Consider the following 22388-nt stretch of genomic DNA (forward strand, 5'->3'; position numbering starts at 1 on the left):
TCACAAAATGTCCGCCAGTCTGCCATTTACAATGCTTGCATCTTATTTTGTGATTGTCTAAAAATAACTAAACGAATCACACAAAAAACACACAAATACAAGTACAAGCATCATACAATGACCGCTATCACAAAAACGGAACCATTTTCCTATTTGAAAGAAAAGAAAAAAAGAAAATAATAACATGATATTGGGCCGACAGATTTTACTTTTGTTTCTGTCGACGTTTTAAAAATATCATAACATTTTTATGTTGGTTTGTTTTTTTAGTGTTCAACACTTTGCAGCAAAAAACAAGGAGTACATTTCTCCTTTAAAAAGTAATATTATTAACAATATTCAGTGACAAAGGTGTCGTTGCTGAGTCACCGTCTCGTCCCAATGCCTTCTGTGTCCGTTCGACATTCTTCTCGCTCATGCAGTACATAGATGAATTTCATTTATAGGCAACGAAAACTCAGCTTACGTTTTTATGTCGTCAGGACAGTTACGGTGAGATTTTATGGACATTAAAAAAATCATTTTCCTCCGAGCTTAAGTGTCTTCATTATAGTAATACAAATGGAAGAAATTATAATATTATCATTATTATAATAATCATAATACATTTAGGGCTGAGTCCTGTACAGTACAATAATAAACAAAATCCATTTTTCAAGATATTGCTTTTGGAGACACTCCTCAATGTAAAGTGTGTATATTTACATAACTTGGCACTGTACAGCTTCCCGTCCCCCTCTCTCTCCCTCCGTCAGTGTCTCATTCTCGTCACGTCTCTGTCAGTTAACCGCACTGGGACATTGCAGGCTGTCCCTTTTTAGCAGAGGGGGGAAAAAAAAAGAAATCTCATCAAATATCACAATTTCTTTTTTTCTTTTTTTTTTAAAACATTCTCCATGGCAACCAGGAACATAGTCTAAAGACAAAAAAAGATCTTAAAGTCCCTTCCCCCTCCCAATATACAGTATACACCGCCCCACCCGTCTCACAGAATATAAGAAAATATGACCATCACGATACATTTTATGTTAAGTATTGTTTTTCCATAGTTTTCTTAAAACTGTTAATTGCCATCGAGCCCTTAATTTTTTTTTTCCGTTTTTTTTTTAAAAAGGTATATCTTCAAGAAATCTGGCAGAGTACAGACACACGACAAGTGTGTACGCACGCACACACTCGCACACAAGGCAGTCGGAGAGCACGGCTGTGTAAGGCGTTACAGTTGAAGCCGGTGTCCCTCCCCGAAACGCCTGATTTAGTTAAGCTGGTGAATCATGTTACTTCGAAAATAGAGGGGCGAAGCTGACTGCCTCGCGAGAAAATTAAAGATTAAAATTAAAACCTCAACAAGACACTTTGACTGACAAAAGCGCACACTCAAATCTTCCCTCCCCTCCCCTTTACTCTAGAAAACAAAAACACACCCCCCGGCCTCTTCTGTTCCTAAGTTACTACAGTATAACAGGAAAAAGATAATAGACTTTTTAAACTCGCTTTTTTTTTTTTTTTTTTCAGACTGCATCATCCAATACTGTGTTAGTGTGTTTTCGTTATAGATACATTACACAAGAGCTTCACAATATCCATGGTACCAAAAGTGCAGTTCGCCACCCTCGTTCTCTCTTTCTCATGAGCAGCATCTGAGCACACTGCTCAACTTGCATTTCTCCTATGCCATTCTCCCCCCCCCCACGTGTCCCGGCGCTGATCATCTGTTATATTTTGTCATTGCAGCTAGGTCCCACTAGGGGGAACAATTCTCCAGCATTCACATCCCCACTGACTGAAACCATCTCCTCCGTCTAGCCATCCCTATTCAGTACCACTTGTTTCATGTCTGATGCTTGGTAGGGGAATTCATCCACCCGTGTCTGTTATATTCAATGCATTTAAGTGCATGGGTTATTTCTCCTATGTTCATTTTTTTTCCTTTAAAAACAGGTTTTGCATCATACTACTTAAATAAGCAAGAAGTCTGGGTCAGCTCTCTCTTCGTGCTCCTCGAGAGCTCTTGAAAAGCTGAAATTGCCACGGAGTCAGCGCTTCCCGAACCCCCTCCACGCTCTCAGAGTTGAGATGACAGTCTTGGAAGAGGTAAACTGGAAGAGGCCCCCAGGGATGCATTGTGGTCCTTAATGGTCAGACAACCGACAATGCAGCGTTTCCCCTTCTCGCTGTCTCTCCATGTTCTGCCCCCTTTGCTCACAAAAAGTGAAAGGCAGTGTGCTTGACAGGCACTCGGCGATGTTATTTTCTGCCCACGAAATCGCCGAATCCGAGCGTCCGTCGCCGTAGCCGCCGCCCTGCGCCCTCCTCCAGGAGATAAGTGACATCTATGGCTGTTGGAAGGACACAAAGAGAGAGAGGGAAGGAGGGGGGTATGAGCTTAGAAACAGCTGACACACAGGGTATCATGTCAAAGAAATAGCAAAGACAAAGTAAGGCAAAGGTGTGTCTTATATTACTGATGCATCAAGCTTCAAAGTGCTCAAAAAGTCTGACAGTGTTGGCATCCAAAAATGTTTGTAGCTCTCTGACACCACATATCAGATTTTGTGACAAGTGTGTTCAGGTGTCAGCAAATTATACTGTATCCTTTGCAGGAGTCATTCCAAGTTTTGGTATACTCCTTTATTGTTGTTCTTACGAGCACACCACAAATAAAAAGTCAAACTTGATTTTGTTTCTTTGTCATGCTTTATCAGCAAACGCTTCCTCAGCATTACCAGCAGCTGCTTCACGCTTGGTGGTGCCTTTTGGAAGGATGTTACTGTGAAGCTGCAGCAGGATAAAGGCCCTATTCAGACGGAGAGCGATTGATGCGCCTCGCAACTCATTTTCAATAAGAGGCAAAGGGGGCAGGTAGGGAGGTGCAGGCGGAGCGACAAGCGGGCTCAATACTGTGAAACTCTCGCAGTCGTGCTTGTCTCACGCACACACACCAGAGTTGAATTGTCTTTAACTGTTTTCTACCAGGGGACGCACCGATACGACTTTTTCAGTCCCGATACCGATAGCGATACCTGGGCTTTGGGTATCTGGTGATACAGTGTACCGATCCGATACCAGTGTTTAACTAACAAGCTGTATGCTTCACTGTGTGGAAGTGACTGGGATAATTATTTTATGTCTGAGGCAACATCTGGTTTGACTTCAACATTGCTTTCCTAACTATGTAAAACAAAATGTAACAAATAAATACATAGCTAGATATAAATTTACTGAACTGAATTGCATATATATTGCATACACAAGTGCGTCGCGACGTGCAGTGCAAATCAATGGACAAGAGACTGATCGTTGCCTGAAATATATAACTATTTTCGGGACATAAACAGGAGTCCTTTTGCATGGCAGAGCATCGACGCAGGATTGGATGTATCAGGTAACGTTACATATAGTTTTAACAACAATTTAGCTAACTTTAGCTATCAACAATAACAGTCTGTGGTTGGCATCAGAGACTAGGATTGCCACGTGTAAACAAATCAACCTGTGATTATGGATATACGATATACCACACAGTTGGACCGGCAGGGATAACGTTACAGTAGTGCACAGAAGCCGTTTTCATGGTTACCACATATCGAGCGCCTGGCGTTTACTCGCTTGTCTGCCTGTCTACTCACATGAGGAGCTGAGTCAGAGCCCGCGGATACAAGTGAGTACGCAGGCGGAGTGTCGCTTATCGTCTGAAAAGACCTTTAGGCTGGCAATATTCTTCTTAGTTTCTTTAAACTGTGGTTTTTGGCAAACGTTATTCAAACAGGAATAAATAGTCCATTTGCTGGGGACTAGTTTTTGGGAGCAGAGCGGTGCATGCAAGATTCATTCAGAACAAATGGTGCCAATGTTTATCATAATGAAAGAGTCCTTTTGGACAACAACGGAGGTCTGTGGCACAGAGGAATAAGCTGTATCAGGCTTTGGCTGCACCGGCAACACTTGTTAGCAGGATCGATTCATTGTTGGTTTATAGCACATCACCAGACTTTTCCTTTAGTAACAGTTAGATAAGCTGCTGAATGTTAGTGTTAAAAGTTGGTTTAGATTTCACAACACTGCCAGCAGATTGAAGCAATGACACAACAGACTGAAACACTGCATGGGAGGAAGGGACTTGGACAAAGCAGCAGATCCGAAAACGGAGGTTGCCATCTGTTAGTTAGATGAAAGCTAAAAAGAGTTTAACATAAATATGAATAACAGCTAAATATGAGCTGCAGATTCTGCTTCCTCTTCATCCCCCACTCCCTCTGACAGTTTTTTTTTAGCCCAACTTTGAACTTCAAAAATAATGTAAACAAAATGTGTTATCCATCATGTTTAACCCTAATTTATCATTTGACCTACCCCCCTGCTTTGTTCCCGGTCCCTCACCATTCTTGTTGGGAGTTCTGTGCAGCAGATCCAGCAGAATTTTGTTGAGCCGTTCCCTCTGGGCCTCCCTCTTGCCCAGCACTGGGTGGTGCAGCGGCGAGGAGGCAGACGACGACGGGAGTTCCAGCATCTCTCCTATCCTCTCTGCCGAATTTTCCTCCAGCTCCTTGCGCTCTTCAGTCTCCCGCCCTTCCTCTTCATCCTCCTCCTCCTCCTCATCGTCATCCTCGTCTCCTTCTCCTTCCCGTACCGCTCTTTTGGGCTTGGCTGAGAGAAGTTCAGGATCATGCGGATTCACGTCCATGTCGTCCTCCTCTCCTCTCCCGTCCTCAGCCTCGGGTGTGAAGTCGTCGCCCCGTTCACAGGAGGAGCCATCGTCCTCGCAGCCTCCGGCTCCTTTGGGTCGCTCGCTCTTCCAGGCGGAACGGCCCCCGTTCCTCTTGTAGTTGTCAGGAACGTAGTGAGGCTGCAAAAAAGTCACAATTAGCACCAGAATCAAACAGTGTTTGCAAATACTTATCATGATTTGATTTAGCGGACTTAGATTTCAGATGGTTAGATTTGCAAATGATAGTGTAACACAGTTTAGAAATCACAAGAGAAGTTTTGGAAAATCATCTTAATTTAAGTTTCTGTGACATTCTGTGACCTGACAAAGCCCTGAACTAGGTTAATGGAGTGAAACTTATCCATCTGGTCCTCTATGGAAGCAAAAACAAACAAAAAACTAAACAGAACTTGACAAAAACATTAAGCTGAAAACTAAGAACTGACTAGGAAATCATGTTTTGGTTCAATTAAAGCTTTGCGGTGTAAACAAACTGCTGTTAGTATAAGTTAAAGTAGCATGGGATGCAATCATCTCTCCTCACGTCTGTTAGCATTACAATTTACATTGGGGTATAATTAGCGACACTATTATATAGTCACAAAACATCCCACAGCTATTTGGATGCGGCTCACTGCAAACTATGTGGTTTGAACCGCAAACAATTTGTTTCTGGTTCGCCCCGCCTTCACCTGTGTGATTGTGCTCCAGGCTGCCTTAAAAACTATGAGCACGAGGAGGTGCCAAGGCAAAATGTGCCCTGGGCTGTAACATTACCACCGCTCTTAAAATATCTTTCAGGGTTTATAAATCAGTAACAGATCCCAGCGCAGCAGCCACACCCTGTCCTGACAACCCTCCCTCCCGATCGCTCTCACCGAGAAGTCTCTTTTGGGCGCGAGCCGCTTGGGGAAGTGATTGAAGGCATATGGCTTGGTGCAGACTGGGTAGCGGTTGCGGTGGATCTTGTAGAACAGGTGAGCGGACTTGTCCAAGCGGTAATCGCAGATGTACACATCCTGCTCTTTTACGCTCTTCGGCCGTCCTGTGGGAAGGAACAAACTTTGTATTAGCCAGGAACTGTTGTAATTTATGTCATTATAAAATATTTGTATATTTCTTTTGGTATGTTTTTGTTAAAGCTCGTCTGAGGTCAGAGCTAAGCTGTAATTGGATTGTTAACCTCCATTTATCAGCACTGTCCTGTTTACACACATTCACACCTGAGACGAGCACATTTTTGTCAGTTAAGTGAGCTTTACTAGAGACAACAACGAAACCTCAGAAGTGAGTTTGCATATGTGTGTTTCCCCTCACCCTTGCAGTAAGTGTAGAGATCGAGGACACAGCAGTTTGCCACCACTGCCTCCAGGGGGATGATCTCGTAGAGCGGCATGCGGAACAACTCGTTCTGGTAGAACCGCCGCGATGGAGAATGATGCGTCTCGTGAGGACGGAAGTAGTGGTGGCCAAAGGCAAACCTCTCACCCCTTTAGAGTTTGAGTGGATACAGAAAAAAGGCCAACAAGTTAAACAATGTAATGATGAGCACAATAATAATCTATTCTCACTGGCAGGTATCTACAGCAAATGCTAGTTGTTGAAAATGCTACATCTGATTAACTTACTTTTCATTCTTCCAGAGTTTCTCAATTCGGAAGATGTCGAGTTTGTCTCGGTTGACGTGAGACAAAAGACGGTAAGACTGTCTGACAGGCTGTCCCTCGGGCGTGCGTCTGCTGTCTCTCATCAGATACACGCAGTCACCTGAACGCAAGACACAGGCACTGACAGGTTACTTGTCAGACTCCTTGATACAAAAGTCAGTTGACAGGTTGAGTGTAACATCTCAGTGCAGTAACACCTCGTTTCCCGATTTTTGGAGAGGATCAAATTTTGGCAGGTCAAAACATTTAAGGCAAAAAAAATTGCATCACATTCACTTCAACTCTGTGACACAATACGTGGCTTGTTGTTTTTCCACAAAAACCTTTGAAATAATAAAATTAAATATATTTTCCTTGACTAAATTGTAATAGATGTAGCATAAAGAGTAACTTTAAGGTTCCCTGCAGAGTTTCTGCTATGGAGCAGTTGTATCATGAGTGGGTCCCTGTTTTGTTTGGCACATGCACACTGTGTATTGCTTCATGTGGGTGATGCGATATACAGTGCTGCCAATGGTTTCACACTATTCCACTAATCTACAGGTGGCTTTAATGCACCAAGTAATGCAGCAATGTGCCAGAAAAGAAGAAGAAGAAGAAGAAGACAGCAAGCTAGTAAATATGGATGTGAACATTGCAGGATTTAAAGGACTTTAAAAAATCAGCTTTGCAAATGTTTCATCAGGAAGGAAATGCATTCAACACTTTGGTTAGACCTCAAGTGTATACTAGGCTAGTTGGTGTTACCGGTGTGCGAATCAGCACAATGATATCAATACATAGTTGGACGACAGACGCTACAAAGTCAAAGTGTCTGCTCTGTATGAAGTCTCAGCACAGAGCAGCAGGAGGAGTCAGATTTCACACACAAGGAACGAGAGAGAGAGTTGACAGACAAGATGATAGCGGAGGATTTGGTGTCCAAGCGAAAAGCAAAAGCACCGATTTGGCAATATTTTGGATTTAAACCCGATACTATAAGGGAACCATAACGTTCAATCGCCTTGCCGTCAGGTTGTCCTGGAGTACACTTGTACATCACTGTAGCAAGATGAGAAGTTAAACCACTGGAGTTCTGCAAAAATAAGATTTATCCTTTCTAAGCATTTGTGAAATCATGACTTCTGGTTTCTTTACCTTGATGTAGCAGCAGTTCATCTCGGAGGAGGCAGATGTAGTAAACAGAGCCGGCCTGGGCGTAGCTCGGCTGGGGCATCATGGGAACCTCCTGTAACAACAATAACACATATGAGTGAGATCAGATGGAAGAGGTCGGTGATAATTTAGGCCCAGACAGGGACTGAAGGTCAGCATTCACGGCTGTTTGGAGGGGATAGACGTACCCGTTCTACAGGCCGAGGGTCACACTGCTCACACAGGTAGTGCTCCACCTCGGTCTCCAGCCGCATGCAGTCAAAGTGCTGCCACACCTGGAGTGACAAAAACAATAGTTGAATCCAATTACTCCCCAGCTGGTAACGACAGTGACTCACTCTTATATGAAAAACAGTGATGTTCTGAATCTGCATTACAAACAAACAAAGACAAACACATTTATAACAATCTCCTTGATTCACAACTGTGGTACTTTTAATCAATATTAGTAAACCGCCTTGTTTTCTATAAATAACAGAAAATATAAACAGGAGGACTAAATGCACACTCTCCTTTGGAAAATCTCCTTGACAAAGCACTCCTTAGTTAGGCTCAAGAGAAAGCGCTCGCTAAAAAAAGGTGTAATCAGTCAGTGAGACAAAGAGAAATGATGGGAAGTCCATCTTTCTTTCTAGGCTGGTATAAATATACATTTGTCACCCACTTGTTTCAGTCATGTGTGGTTGCCACCTCGCTTCTTACCATGCACTTTTCACATTGGATCATCAGGCCTTCGTCCTTGTACATTCCACAGATGCAACGGATGACGTCGTCGTCCTTGTCGTGGGACCCCGTTCCCCCTCCTCCGTGGTGGTGGCCATGGTCGCGCTCCAGCGAATCAGAGCTGTCGGCCTCGCTGGCGGTCTCGCCCACGATCTCATCAATCTGCACGGCGGCTTCGTGACGAGCGCTGTAGTACGCTTTCCGCAGCCGACACACGTCCCTGCCGACCGATGACTTCCTGCCGTAATATTTCTGGTGGGGAAAACAAGACAAGTTGTAAATGCAGCTGCTTTATTTTTTTGCCCAAAACAATCAATTTACAGGAAATAATCTTTGTGAATCTGTGTGTTCTGACACACAGCTCAAGACACTAACAGCATAAAGAGATACTATACATAAAAGGCAGAAGAATGCACAGAAAGATGCATTTAAAACTCTCTTTGCAGCTGCCAAGATTTCAAAGTTCTCAATTTAACAATAAACCACATTCCCCTCACGCGTTTCTGTATGGCAAAGAGGGTCTTAGGACCGAAGGGTGAATCGAATTTAGCCGTCCACTTCAGACTTCTCCGACTGGAAGAGTAAGCTCCTCTGAGAGGTTTCAAGTGGCACTTGTTTAAACTGCAAAGCTATACAGATGTAAATCAAACGGGCCTGCAACGTGTGCACAGAGGATCAGCAGTCATGAAGTTATATCCCATTTGGGAGGCGTTTGTGTGCGAGACAGGAAGAAAGAAATGAACTGAGTGAGTGGGAGGAAGAATGTGTTCGAGCTGCACAGTAACAGCCTTGAATGATCATTTTGATGAGGCTTTTTGATATTGATTGGGCTCTTAGAATCTGGGATTAAACTCGAGAGACTCGAGTGTTCTTGTGATAAGTGTTATTAAATGATGAAGGCTGGATGCTGCAGCAGCCTCAGCCGTCATGCAATCATCATACTGATCTTTCCAATGATTGTTGACATAAATCTGACAGGTAGAGAAGATCTATAACATCGATTAAGCATTTAGTTTGATAGATAATTTTCAAATGATGACTCTCTTGGCAGTGAGTTTATCCTTCAGCACCAGCTAATAGGACGTTTTCACTGCAGGAACTTTCCCAGGGGATCAAGATCATTTCGAAGAACTCAGGATCTAAAACTCAGCTTTAACCAGAGGAACAAGGGACTAAATTTAGTTCATGTGAGATGGTTCAAAATGTAAAATAAGTCTCTGCTCTGGGGATGGCAATGCTTGCAAGGCTTAATGTCGCCGATTGTTAAAACACAGACGCGGCTCAACTGACAGCTATGAAATTATATATATATATTCTGTATGTAAACAGACACAAATAGCAATGTTAGCAACTGATGGGACACCTGCCTACCTCAGCATTGCGGAACACTTTGAGCATGTCTGTGTCAAACGCTTCAACGGTCTTGTAGTGGCCGGTGAGGATTTGCTTCTCGATGGTGCTCAGGTCCAGAGGGTCAGACACTTTCTCATAGTACTGGCTGTTCCTGATGGCACACAAAAAAAAAGCAGGATTAGTTCCAAAACCATTCATTTTATAAATGGATACGTCTGAGCATCCACAACATAAACAATATTTAAAAACATTTGGTACTTATAAATTCTCGAGCCTGTAGAGATTTTAAGGACGGCTCAGTGGCGGCCGACCATGACAGCGCTGGCACCGTGTAGCCAAAGAAGAATAATGAGCTGTTATTGTTTTGACTCAAAGTGATTACTATCAATACTGGACAAGAATCAAAGTACAGGCTGTCACGGCTGAAATGTGTGGCACAAGATAAATCTGTTACACTATGTGGGTGCTGAACACTGATGGACCGGATAACACACTGCTGTCTGGAAAACAGTAAAACATTATGAATGAACCAGGCAAAATGCGGGTCTGCGCTTTTACACACTCTCACCTCTTCCTCGATGGGAGGTTCACCAGCGGAGCAGCAAGTGTCTGGCCGGCTGAATCTGAGGGAAGACAGAAAAATAACGTTCCTGTCATCATTTTTCAATCACAGAGCTTTATCATTCAGCGAGTATTAGATATCAGAGGCGCTGACAGATGTGTTTAGATCAGGCTAGAGGTCATACTAATGAGAATATGTAATAGAATAGTACAATAGAAAGGTGCCTACACACACACACACACACCAGTGTGCGCACACACTGTATATATATCAATGTAGACACTAACCCTTGTAGCTGGTGATCATGTCACAGATCTCCTTGAAGATGTGTGCGAGGCGAGCAGTGCGTGTGACTTCTGTGTTTTCCTCAGCGGCGGCGAGTCTCCGCGTGCGTACCGACCGCGACGTCTGCAGGGCCGAGAACTGCGTCAGGAACACGTCTAGAAACAGGGCACGAGCATTACAAATCAAGTTTTTACACAGTTTTACTTAATTTCAGATCACTTATGTTTCAGTTGCATTAGAAAATAAATTCACAAAATAAATTTACATTCAAAAGTGCATTCCAGCGTTGCCTTAGTTAACATGTTTATCCAGATGCACTTCAACTGCAACCACGAAAACAGAGCTTTTTCTCAAGTTTTCTTGCTTTCTCTAATTTATATTACATTCTCTTCACACCTTTAAGTCCGTACACTCACCTGACTTAATGTTGCCGTCGTCACGGATCACTCCTCCCCAGCGCGTATACAAGGACAGGCTGCCGGCGTCCCTCTCTCTCTCGCCCTCTCTCTTCAGCAGCTCCTGTTTCTCCCTCATCTTCTCCCAGTTCCTCAGGAGAAACACTCGGTGCTTCAGCACAAAGTTCCTGATGATCGAGGGGGGAGAGGAGAGAGTGAGTGTGAAGACGACGCCTAACATCAACGCACACTTGAAATCTTAAATATTATAACACCATTATGTTAAGAACGTACATCAATTGAGAGTGACTGCATTCATTTGATTTATTTGACTTGCACTAATTATGAATTCAGAAATTTAACCAAATGTTGTTTTATACTGAAATACAAGTCGTAGTTTGCATTAAATTTTCTGATAAGAATGCAGAAATGTGTAAGCATACTATCTACCATCACTGAAAGGTGCATTTTTTTAACCCCTTTATCAAGACATTTGTCACTTACTACACCTGAAACGTTAGCAACAGAATAAAATTCCCTTCAGAGAGGTAGCACCTGCTAAACATGCAATCTGGTATCGGCCAATACATCTGGAGGAGACAAAAAAAAATCTCTTATGTATTGCTGGTGTGTCAGTTATTTGTATTTACCTCTCTCTGTTGGACATGGGCTTCATGAGATGAGGGTAAAACTTGTTGCTGTCACTCGACTCTTCCTCCTGAAAGTAAAGAAAGTTGTATTAAATAAGGTCGTCCCCAACCAAAGAAATTCTTAGTCGACTAATACTCGACTAATCGATTAGTTGATTTAATAGACAGATCTGTGAATCAGAGTTTCTCTACAAAGAATCACACAAAAGCACCACTTTAAATCTCGTGTTTACCAGAGATGTGCTCAGAAGTTTCTTGGAAATAAGTTATAAAAAATGAGTAATCAACTAAGAGAGGACAGCCCAAGTGTTAAAGCTCCCATCTTAATGGAAAACACCCCTTAGCTTATGAGGTTACGCGTTACTCTTGTTTTCATTTCCAAGTTCCATCAGAATTTGACAATTTCTTGTAAAAAAAAAAACATGACGTATATGGCTGAAAGCATATATTTAAAATATACCATGATATACAGTAAATTTAAGGTCATACAATTCACCCTTAATTCAGTAGTATACCCTGAGTTACTGTTTTAGACACCTTGTGGCCCAGTAAGAGTACCTCTGAGACACAGACACATTCATGCCCTACATAGACACTGCACCTGATATTTAATAAGACATTGCCACACTTATCAACCAGGCATAGCTTCAGTTATATAACAGGCTATAGCTTTCAATAAAAAAGGAAATCTTAAGCTAAACCTTATGGTGGTATCTTATTAAAATGAAAATGTCTACTTTTTATAATGCTATTCTCTAACAAAAGTATTATCTGATCTTGAGTGCGGGTGAACTGACACCAACACACGTTCTCAGCATTTTTTATGTACATTGATCACTCACTCGTTTCTTGAGCTGGTGTTTGGACTTCCTCTTCTCCTTGAGTCGACCAAGCCGCCGAGTCCCTGCCGCCTTGGGAGGCAGGCCGTTAACACGCTGGCTCTTCCCTCCGATGATGCCCCGGCAGCTCTCTGAGCCACACTTACACGCTTGCTGTAGAGGAAAAGAAAGTGCAAAGAAAAAAGCCAGGAGTTGTGAGAAAAGGACGATGATGGCTCTAAACATGAAATACTGAACATGAAATATCCAAAGTGTTATTCCACAAGGAGGTCAAAGGTAGTTGCTGGTGCTTCACCTGCTCTTCTGTATTGAAGGAATGGAAGTTGTAGTCGTAGGTGAGCTCAATGCCGCTAGTGATGTCCTTGAGAGCAAAGAGACCTATTCTGTACACCCCATTCACAGACCTGAAAGAGAGGTCACAGGGAGGTCGAGAGTGAGTGGGTGCAGCCTTCACATGATGATTTTTATTAAAAAAGGGGAAATATGTGTCAAAATACCATTTTAAATTAAATATTGTGGTGCTGCAGAGATGTCCTGACCTAAACATCATATTATACTGACTTAAGAAAACATCTTTGTTTGGTATAGATCCCTGCAAAAATCACACCATAAATCATTTCAATATGTTTTTCAATGATAATGAGAATAATGATGTAAAAATTATCATTCCCACGAATATCGCAAATCACATCACAATTGAAATATCAGTTAAAATGACCACAATTAGGTGTTTTTTCAAAATCATTCAGCCCTAAAATGCTGACGGGGAATAAAAATGAAGTTACTTTCAAACACATTCCCTGGTGTTATTATGCGACAGGCACCAAAACACATTAAAGAGCGTTATAAATTCACCTTCAAAAGTAATGGAAAATCCTATTAGTTTCAGGTCAAGATTTCCTGTCTAAGGACAGAGAAACAACATCGGAAACATGCATTGCGTAAGAGGGGTGTAAGAAAATTATATAATCCCCTTTGGTCAATGATCAAGTTTGAAATCAAGTTTCTGTCTTGCCTTAAAACAATGTTAAACTAGCCCTTTTAGAATACATTTTAAAATCGGGTCAAAAAGGGAAGAGGACTGGCCCGGTTTTCATTTGCTCGATTTGGCAACCGCTCAACACGTTTGTCTTCCCTATTTTCCCCCCTTTCTCCAAACGAAAGCTGTGCTCCAGCTTTTCGTCCATTCTTCTAAGAATAAAGCGCGCTATTCTGTTTGCCAGCCACTTGATAATTTATTCCTTCTATAGGGGCAAAAAGCTGGTTCAGCGCATTGTCTTCAGGCGCTACAGCTGTATCTAAGGCCCGGCTCCATGTAATCTCTCTTCTGTGACAAGATGGATGACTCGTCAGGCTTTGTGCTGAAAATCCTCCATCCTTGCGGAGTCTTTTATTTCAGCCCAGCCACTCTACATTACACACACAGGCAGTCACACACACAAACACCGATACAGTGTCCTAGATTACGAGCCGGTCTGTGCTGGAGGGCAGAGGGTACTGTTAGATAGTGGACTCTACGGAGCTCGTTAGCTGTCCACAATCAAACCCTCTACACTGTGCTGACACGTGTTGCAGCTTTACCATATACAGGCAAACCACGTCTTAAAGAAACGCAAAGTAGGTCTCACTTATAAAAGTCACGCACAGGGAGGTCGGCTCAGCCAGGTCTCCGATTGCAGTGGATTTAGCCATGCTGTGAGAACAATCCCTCAGGAAACCGGTGAATTGTTTTGGCATGGTGCGAGGCCTTTAAGCCATTTAGGTCTCTGAACACTGGCAGAGACTGACTGAGGTGATCACATCAGATTACCACAGCACAACCACATTAATAAGGTTGGGGTTTCAAGGCAGAGCTTTCTCATTTACAATGAAGTGCACCTGCTACACATGTCCCTTTTAGAGCTTGTGTAAGATACCCAAACAAGGGCAACCTGATATTGGCTACCATACACTATGGTTACTTATCGGGTTCGAGTGGTTTAACTGTACATCTGTAATAGATCCACACAACTTTAAATATAACAAAGAATTTCTGCCACAAAGAGGGAATCTAACACCACTAGAAACAAGCTCACATTCAAGTACACACAGTGATTTATAGTGACTAAATTCATTAGAACGTGTGGTTACTTATACTGAAACCCCTATTATCTGATAACATGAGTCAAGAATCAAGTCTAGTCAAACAGGAATAAGCAGGACTTTTTGTGGCTTGGCTGGCCTCGTCTCTGTTTGGATCACTCCGTACCAGAATGATTATTTCTATGCACATGAATATCTTTCTCTCCTTCCTGGTGCTTTCACTACACTCAGTTTGCCTCATGCCGAGTGAGTAAGAAATTACCCATCAGGCGCACAAACAGAAAGCAATTAAGTGAAACTATTTAGGTAATGGGCTGGTATTTTCCAGTTTGTTAACCGTAAGTGACGGAAGCATTTGGAAAACAAAATGCTGGATTATCAAGCTGGAACATTTTCCAATCAGCTTCTCCCACTCCCCTCTCTTCTAAACAACAATCCAGCAAGATTCTCAGCTTCACTTGTTTAAAACTGCCTCCTTAATATACTCTGACTGCTGATGTACCTGACCATCCTTAAAGGCTCCCTGTGGAGTTTTAGACCTCTAGTAGAGCCACTAGGACTCACAACATCAGTCTTTCACTACGTGATAATCGTGGCCAAAAGAATTCACAATAACGATATTATCGCGATATTTATAGAAAATGTAGTACCATCAGTCAAATTCATCTTTAACTTAAATTACTTAAAACTTAACTTAAAATAAATTACACTCAAAATACGAGTGTGGGGAGGTGGAGAGAGAGTCTGTAACCATAACTGTACAAAAGGGCGATTTGAGAGGTACTGGATTATTTACACGATATTATCATGTGTATTTTTTAAAGAGGACCTATCATGCTCATTTTCAGGTGCATACTTGTATTTTGGGTTTCTACTCAAACACGTTTACATGCTTTAAGGTTCAAAATGTCGCCTTATTTTTCTCGTAAAATTTTCCGCCCTAACTTGCTTTGTTTGAGGGCGTGCTGTACTAGCCGCTAGGCATGTATTATGCAAATGTGTTACTTGGTGACATCACCACGTTACGGAAGAAAAGGCGGGACTTCAATCAAGGTGTTTCAGGCCGTTCAGGAGCAGTGTTTCTGTGGGGGAGAGTAACTCCCTTTGGCGTGGACTTGGTAACTTTGCAGACATTTTACATGCACAAAAAACTATATAACACACTAAGGAAGAGGGATAAAGCACACAAAGGTCCTCTTTAACATGATGTCAATATCATTGTCAATACCGGTATATGGCGACACCCCTAAGAGTCATAGAACTGTTGTTCTATGAGTGGGTCCGCGTTTTACTTGTCTCGTGCACACACACGCAGACACACATGCATGTGCATGCATACAGGTGACGCGATACAAAGTCATACAAATGATGTCACACTATTCCACTGATCAACATGTGGCGCTAACATGCTAAGATATGCTGAAATGTGCCAACAAAGATTGGGAAGAAGAAGACTGCAAGCCAATAAACATGGATGTAAACAAAAGAGGCAAAGTGTCTCCAAAGGGGGAGAAAATAGGGAGAAATTAATATTTTTTGGTATCACGCAGTATGCCTTCTTAGTCATCAGTCAAACTAATGCAGTTTATGCCAGGTCTGGCTCAATTATCCGTCCTTAACAACTTGTGGCAACTGCTCATGCTTGTGCCTGAAAAGGCTCAGCCAAATCTGTGCTTTGGTGAGAACCCAAAAACACCACAAGGACAGCAGGAGCGAACTGGTTTAAAGCAGCCATGACACCCACCACTTCTGCATCTCACAGTTGGGTTCACAGCTGTGGTTTATGAAGCGTGCCTCATTGCCCATTCTGTAGCTGTCGATCACCATGCCACTATCCAGGTTCAGACAGTATTGGCCACTGTGGGAGAAGTACTGCTCCATCATACGGCTCCTGAAATGTGGTAGGAGAGAGATAGTGGGAGATTAAAAGAGAGGTTTTCATTCATTTTCATGTCAAGATAAGTTATGTCCTGAGGAAGTAAAACAGGCAGAAAGACAGACGCAGAATATTCTAAATCTTCCGACATCCACATAAGGCGCAGTCATTAGGGCTGTCAAACGATTAAAGTACTAAATCGCGATTATCCATAGTTAAGTGCAATTAATCCCGCATTCTTTATCTGTTCAAAATGTACCTTCTTAAAAGGGAGATTTGTCAAGTATTTAATACTCTTATCAACATGGGATTGGGCAAATATGCTGCTTTATGCAAATGTATGTATATATTTATTATTGGAAATCAATTAACAATACAAAACAATGACAAATATTGTCCAGAAACCCTCACAGGTACTGCATTTAGCATAAAAATATGCTTAAATCATAACGTTGCAAACTGCAGCCCAACAAGCAACAACAGCTGTCAGTGTGTCAGTGTGCTGACTTGATATGACTTGCCCCAAACTGCATGTGATTATCATAAAGTGGGCATGTCTGTAAAGGGGAGACTCGTGGGTACCCATAGAAAACCATTTTCATTCACATATCTTGAGGTCAGAGGTCAAGGGACCTTGGCCATGCCAAGTTTTTCCTCGCCAAAATTTAGCGGAATTCTGGAGCATTATTTAACCTCCTTTGCGACAAGCTAGAATAACACGGTTGGTACCAATAGACTCTTTAGGTTTTTGTAGTTTCATATGATGCCATTATCTTCACCCTAGCTTTAAAACTGAGCCTGCTACAACCTTAAAAATCGCATGCATACATAGTACGTGACCTGATTGTCTCACCTAAACTCCTGTTCGCTGACCACTTCTCCCAGGTACTCGATGATAAACTGTCCAGAGCGAAGTGTCTCCTTGGTGCGGATGCCCCAGCCCTTGCCCTCCGCACGGAATCGCTCCAGACACTGGACCCAGTCGTGTCTCTGGATGTGCTGGTTGTCACACTGGTCACCTGATGGACAGGTGCTGGGAGAGCACTCAGCAAAACTCATCCTGGGGAAAAAGGCAATGACAAAAACAAAAAGTTAAATGAGGCTGACTCTTAACACCATGTTTACCCTCTATTCACTTTTGTTTCATTACTAAACAAACGGCATCATTCATAAACAAACATGACTAAACCTGAGTACTGATTTTTGTAATATAATCAGATTTCCAATGGGAAACCTGTCACAAGCCGCCACTATACACTGTGATTTGTCTTTACCTATTCAGACATTCATCCAGGCAGCCTTTTTCAGTCGTATCCTCGCGCGGTCTACAGCTGCATGTAGTTGTTTCATAACCAGAGAGAGGCTTCACATCCACGTAGACATCTGTGACACAAAAGGGGGATTAATGTCTTACATTTACAGTTATTGACACTCTCATGAAGTGTGACCAGCAGTGGAAGCATCAAGCATTTTTAATTCCTGTTTTGCAAACAATGCATGTAATTGATAACAAGGACTACAAAGCAACCAACATAGTACAACAAAGAAATGCAAGCACATACATTGATCAGGCTACAAATTATAACCTGACTGAATTATTGGAACAAAGCCGGACACTCACTTGATCTGATCTTTTTATAAAGGGGGACATCCGGCCTCTTGTAAAGCTGAAAAACAAGAAACAGATTATTTAAAGGCATTAACAAATACTTCTATGTGCCGTCACTGGGGCTGTACAGTTTAAAACTACTCATCAGTAATTTACTGTGAGCATGGGAAATCCCTAAAACCACTTAGTGCTCGACATGATTGATCACCTGATCGTGTTTCCACAGCCACAAGATGTCGTAAGGCAACTGGAAATCAATGCGCTTCTGTCTCAGGTACTTCCCTGAAAGAAACAAGGCAGGGGAAAATAAAATTGAAACGTAAAAGAAGGAAGCAATTTCTGACCATGTACATAGATCACATTTATAGTCACGTACTGTATGGAAATGAGAAGTTCGACCTCTTTCTGAAACATGTTGTGTTTTTCACCTAATCATAGCTGAAACTATAGCCCTATAGTGGTGACTAAAAGGGAAGGGTCCTGTTCCTAGAAAAAGGTTTACTGAATTATCTGGAGATGAGTCACCTCAGAGGCTCTTCAAATCTAGAACATGGGCTAAAGTAGAAAGAGCTGTTGTGGCTTTTAGTCAGCAAAAACTGACTAATCTAACTTCATGAGAAGAGCCAATGTATTACCTCTGCATGACTATGACTGATGTCATCCAACATTTATCAGCACTAGAAAACATAAATAACGTAAGATTTGTGAAGTGTTTTAAAAGAATGGTCAGTTAAAGACGACCCATTATGCTTTTTCCCTTTCCTTTAGTGTGCTATATTGTATTTTTGTGCATGAAAAAGGTCTGCAAAGTTACAAAACCCAAAGCCACAGAAACACTGCTCCTGAACTGCCTGAAACGCCTCACTTGAAATCACACCTTTTCTTCCGTAAAGTGGTGATGTCACCAAGTAACACATTTGCATAATACCTGCCTAGCGGCTAGTTTGGCTCGCCCTCAAACAAAGCTAGTTAGAGCAGAGCTGGAGTAGAGTCCAAAGAGTTTGGTTCAGTTGACCAATCAGAGCAGACTGGGCTTTTCGAGAGGGGGAGGGGGGCAGGAGCTCAAACAGAGCGTTTCAGACAGAGGTTGAAAAGAGGTACTGCAGCACAGCCGGCATGAGAAAAATAATGGGGTTTTTTTTTCAATTAAAGCATGTAAACATGTTTTAGTAAAAACCCCAAATACTATTATGCACCTGAAAATAAGCATAATAGGTCCTCTTTAATTTGGTCGTAATTACATGTTCGAATGTGTTTTAAAAATAGGAGGGTGCAGGGAAGAGAATTTGAGACTCACCAACATGTATCGGAGATGGAAACAATCCATGCTCATGTTCCCCAGGTATGTATTCAAGCTTCTCTTTCTTTAGCTGCAGAAGCTGACTCCGGGGGCTACAAGGTGTGGGATAGAAATGATAAAATGTTAAAGCAGTTCACCAGCACTCCAGAAGAATTGTTTATGTTGCATTGACATCTAAAATAAACATCACTATCAGAAGATTTAGTTTAAGATTTCTTTTGCAACTCACTCTTCGGTCTTGTACACATCAGAGTAAAGTCCCGCCTTCTGAAACTTCTTCTTTGGAGGTCTGGCTGCTCTCTTCTCCCGTTGGCTGGTTATGGGAATGGGCGGAGCTTGTTCCTGGGAGACGGTGCCTGGGCGTTCCGGGGAGATGTGGCCATCTGGCTTGCTTTCCATTGAGCTAAAAATAGAACAATGACTTGGTTTCTAGTGGCGACTGGATTTGATAAATGTTCCTTTATATACCAGCATTGAATCCTAATATTAATACTCGGTGTAAATCTGTGTCAGCGTTCCACAGCTGAGGCTTTAAGGTTTAATGTGCAACAGTGTGGTGAAAATATGCTTACCCACGAAAGTGCTGGAGCTCGTCCTGGGTGAGCCAGCTTCTTCCTGTCCCAGTTCTGGACCTTGCTACCAGGTTGCCCAGGTTCTCCTCTCTGTCCGGCAGTCGCTCCTCAGTCTCCACTACCTCCCCGTCCTCTTCTTCCTCTTCTTCTTCCTCTTCCTCATCCCCCTCCCAGTGCTTCCTCTTTTGACTCTTTCTACGCTGGCCCTGGACTACCGCCTCAATGGCATCTGTCACAGTGTCCCCCTCCCGCCCTCGGCCCCCTGCTGGCCGCTCCGCCCCTCTGTCCCTGTGCCGGGTCTGATTCAAGTCGACCACTGGTGGCGGGGATGGCGGCGGGGAGGGTAACGGGTGTTTCCTGGGACGCCCGGGGCCCCTCTTCTTCACCACGTTGTTTCCTGTGCGAGCCTGTCTCTGCAGCTTCTTGGCACGCAGGATCTTGTTGACGTGGTGCAGGCTGTGTTTGGATGGCTGCGCCCGGTGGGAGTGGTGGGGCAAGGAGGCGTCCAGGCAACAGTCCTTAGAGGGGGAGCGGCAGGAGGAGGAGGAAGCAGAGCCGTGGGAGTGAAACAGTGAAGGTTGGTGATGGTGCTGCTGCCGGTGGTGCATGGATCCTTCGGGCCCTTCGGGGGTCGAGAGGGCGACACCTCTCGTCTGGATACCTGATGATGACCCTAGTCAAAGAAGAAGTGAAAATTAATACTGCATATGTAGAACATTCCTGGCAATTCTTAGCATTTGTAAGTGGTATTAGGAGCGCTAAGACCTAAGCCCTAAGCTGTATGACAAAGTAGTCCATCACTGATGTTTATTAATTACTACTTTTTCAACAATTTGGAGTTGCTGAGGCATTAAAAGAAGACATTAAAATGGAGGAAACCACCATCAAGCCACCTGGAGTCAACCATTAGATTGGTTTGACAGAGCTTCACACCTCTAACAACAAGTAATTGCCAACACACCATAAAAGAGCATATTATCCCTGCCAGGCTGGTATTTGTAACAAGAATTCAATGGTAAAAGTGGTCACACAGCACACAGAGTAGTTTTCCATCTCTCAGCCACTCTTCATTTTCTCTAACTCTCCTCTTGATGCTTTACATCACTTTCCATTCTCACATCTTTCTTCAAATATTCTCTCATTTATATTATTCTTAAACTCATATTTCAACCTCGTCTTCCACACTTTCCCCTTTCTACTTTCAACTTCCCATCCTTTGACATACAAGACTCTGCTTCACTTTCCACACATCTTCCTCTTTCCTCTTCTTGTCTTTTTCCTCATTAACATTGTTCTCTACTCCCTCATCATCCTAACTTCCTCTCTCTTCTTCCTCCTCTTGCCTGACCTAAGAAAACCCTTCTTCCCTCTATATTTCAACTTCTTTTAATTCATCTCACACTCATCCTCGTCTTCCAAGAACTGTGACCGCCTTTTCCTCACTCCATTTATTCTACATTAATTTTCCATCTTTACACTCCAATTACCCCTCTTTCAGTCGACAAAGAAATAAGTGTTATTCGTTAACCGTACTCCTCATTCTTTCACCGTTTTTGGCACACATTAAAAAAGTTTCCATGTAAAATGTTTAATTTTTAATGGATTTTAAACAGAAATGCCACACATTCAAAAGGATACTAAATATTACAAACAGTAATACAGTGGAAAAGTTGCAAAAAATATACTGTAACAGACTACATCATTAAAAATAATATCTATTTAGATTAATACATCTATACTATACTAGTTATATTACTGGTATATGTCTGTCAACAGCATCATTCAAGTGGCAGACATGAGTCCAGGCTCAGTGAAAGAGGGTTGTCTCATGTTCAGCGACCCACAAAAGTGAGCCCACCCATGTGATCCAAGTCACAGGGTTAGACGGGGTCAAAGTGGGATGACCGATTAACTAGCTTATCAGAGAGGACAACAGTTTTAAACATAGCACGACCACTGCCCCACCCCCCTGTGTTGTGTGAACAGCTTGGCATGCGGTCATGATGGGTTATCATGCAACAGGTGGTCATCCAGGTTGAATATGGCTTACTTTAACAGTAGTTGACAGAAACAAACATTTATTTGCATTTTCTTTTGTTGACCTGGAAATACACTTAAAATTCACACCTGCTCTTGTATCCTACACCTCATCTTTGTTCTCCCTGAAGCCCCTTTCCTATTGGACAAAAACAACACTAACATCTGGCTTTTGTCTTTAGTGGGAAAGGTTACAATCGGCATTTATTCCCGGGACAAATGGATTCACAAGTATTTATCGGCTCTAGCTCAGATCGCCAGTGTTAGAAACATGACAACCTGGTGAGCATGCTACTTTCCGCCCCTTTTCCGGCGCGATGCTATGTGACGCACGTTGGATATATAATAAATAATATCAACAGGGATTTGGACAATTATTATAATTGATTAACACACAATTAATATGCTCTCCTCAAAGCCACCAGACTCCAGTCAGACAACAGTAATTTTACCTCATTGATCATCATGAACACTTCACACTTCACTCAAATGATGAAAGCAAAATAAAACTCATCAAAACCATCTTTGCTAGTCTTTCCACTATTAAAACAATCACCAACTCTGGTTTGAGAGTT

The 22388-nt window shown here is 42.5% G+C and overlaps 2 protein-coding genes across 5 annotated transcripts in view; both read right to left on the reverse strand.

Annotated features, from left to right (window-relative positions):
• lrrc71 (leucine rich repeat containing 71) overlaps positions 1–22388 on the reverse strand; it is a 67382-nt gene that overhangs the window by 9030 nt on the left and 35964 nt on the right. The gene's annotated exons all lie outside the window — the stretch shown is intronic.
• Positions 1177–22388, reverse strand: part of ash1l (ash1 (absent, small, or homeotic)-like (Drosophila)) — a 34526-nt gene continuing 13314 nt past the window's right edge. For 2 of the 3 annotated variants that reach the window (XM_074614247.1, XM_074614248.1), the window contains exons 5-27: positions 19777–20449; positions 19434–19607; positions 19202–19296; positions 18113–18186; positions 17917–17962; positions 17570–17678; positions 17149–17355; positions 16164–16310; positions 12633–12741; positions 12341–12490; positions 11499–11566; positions 10870–11036; positions 10456–10608; positions 10175–10229; positions 9625–9757; positions 8233–8505; positions 7719–7805; positions 7513–7603; positions 6337–6475; positions 6026–6198; positions 5587–5753; positions 4354–4846; positions 1177–2339 (exon numbers count right to left, since the gene is read on the reverse strand). In XM_074614247.1, the coding sequence (XP_074470348.1) occupies positions 2248–2339; positions 4354–4846; positions 5587–5753; positions 6026–6198; positions 6337–6475; positions 7513–7603; positions 7719–7805; positions 8233–8505; positions 9625–9757; positions 10175–10229; positions 10456–10608; positions 10870–11036; positions 11499–11566; positions 12341–12490; positions 12633–12741; positions 16164–16310; positions 17149–17355; positions 17570–17678; positions 17917–17962; positions 18113–18186; positions 19202–19296; positions 19434–19607; positions 19777–20449 (3875 nt within the window). In that variant the 3' untranslated portion in view covers positions 1177–2247. The remainder of the gene's footprint in view (positions 2340–4353; positions 4847–5586; positions 5754–6025; positions 6199–6336; positions 6476–7512; positions 7604–7718; positions 7806–8232; positions 8506–9624; positions 9758–10174; positions 10230–10455; positions 10609–10869; positions 11037–11498; positions 11567–12340; positions 12491–12632; positions 12742–16163; positions 16311–17148; positions 17356–17569; positions 17679–17916; positions 17963–18112; positions 18187–19201; positions 19297–19433; positions 19608–19776; positions 20450–22388) is intronic. The other variant, XM_074614249.1, reaches the window with a different exon arrangement.

This window comes from Sebastes fasciatus, chromosome 17, assembly GCF_043250625.1.
Source record: "Sebastes fasciatus isolate fSebFas1 chromosome 17, fSebFas1.pri, whole genome shotgun sequence".
NCBI classification, from domain to species: Eukaryota; Metazoa; Chordata; class Actinopteri; order Perciformes; family Sebastidae; genus Sebastes; species Sebastes fasciatus.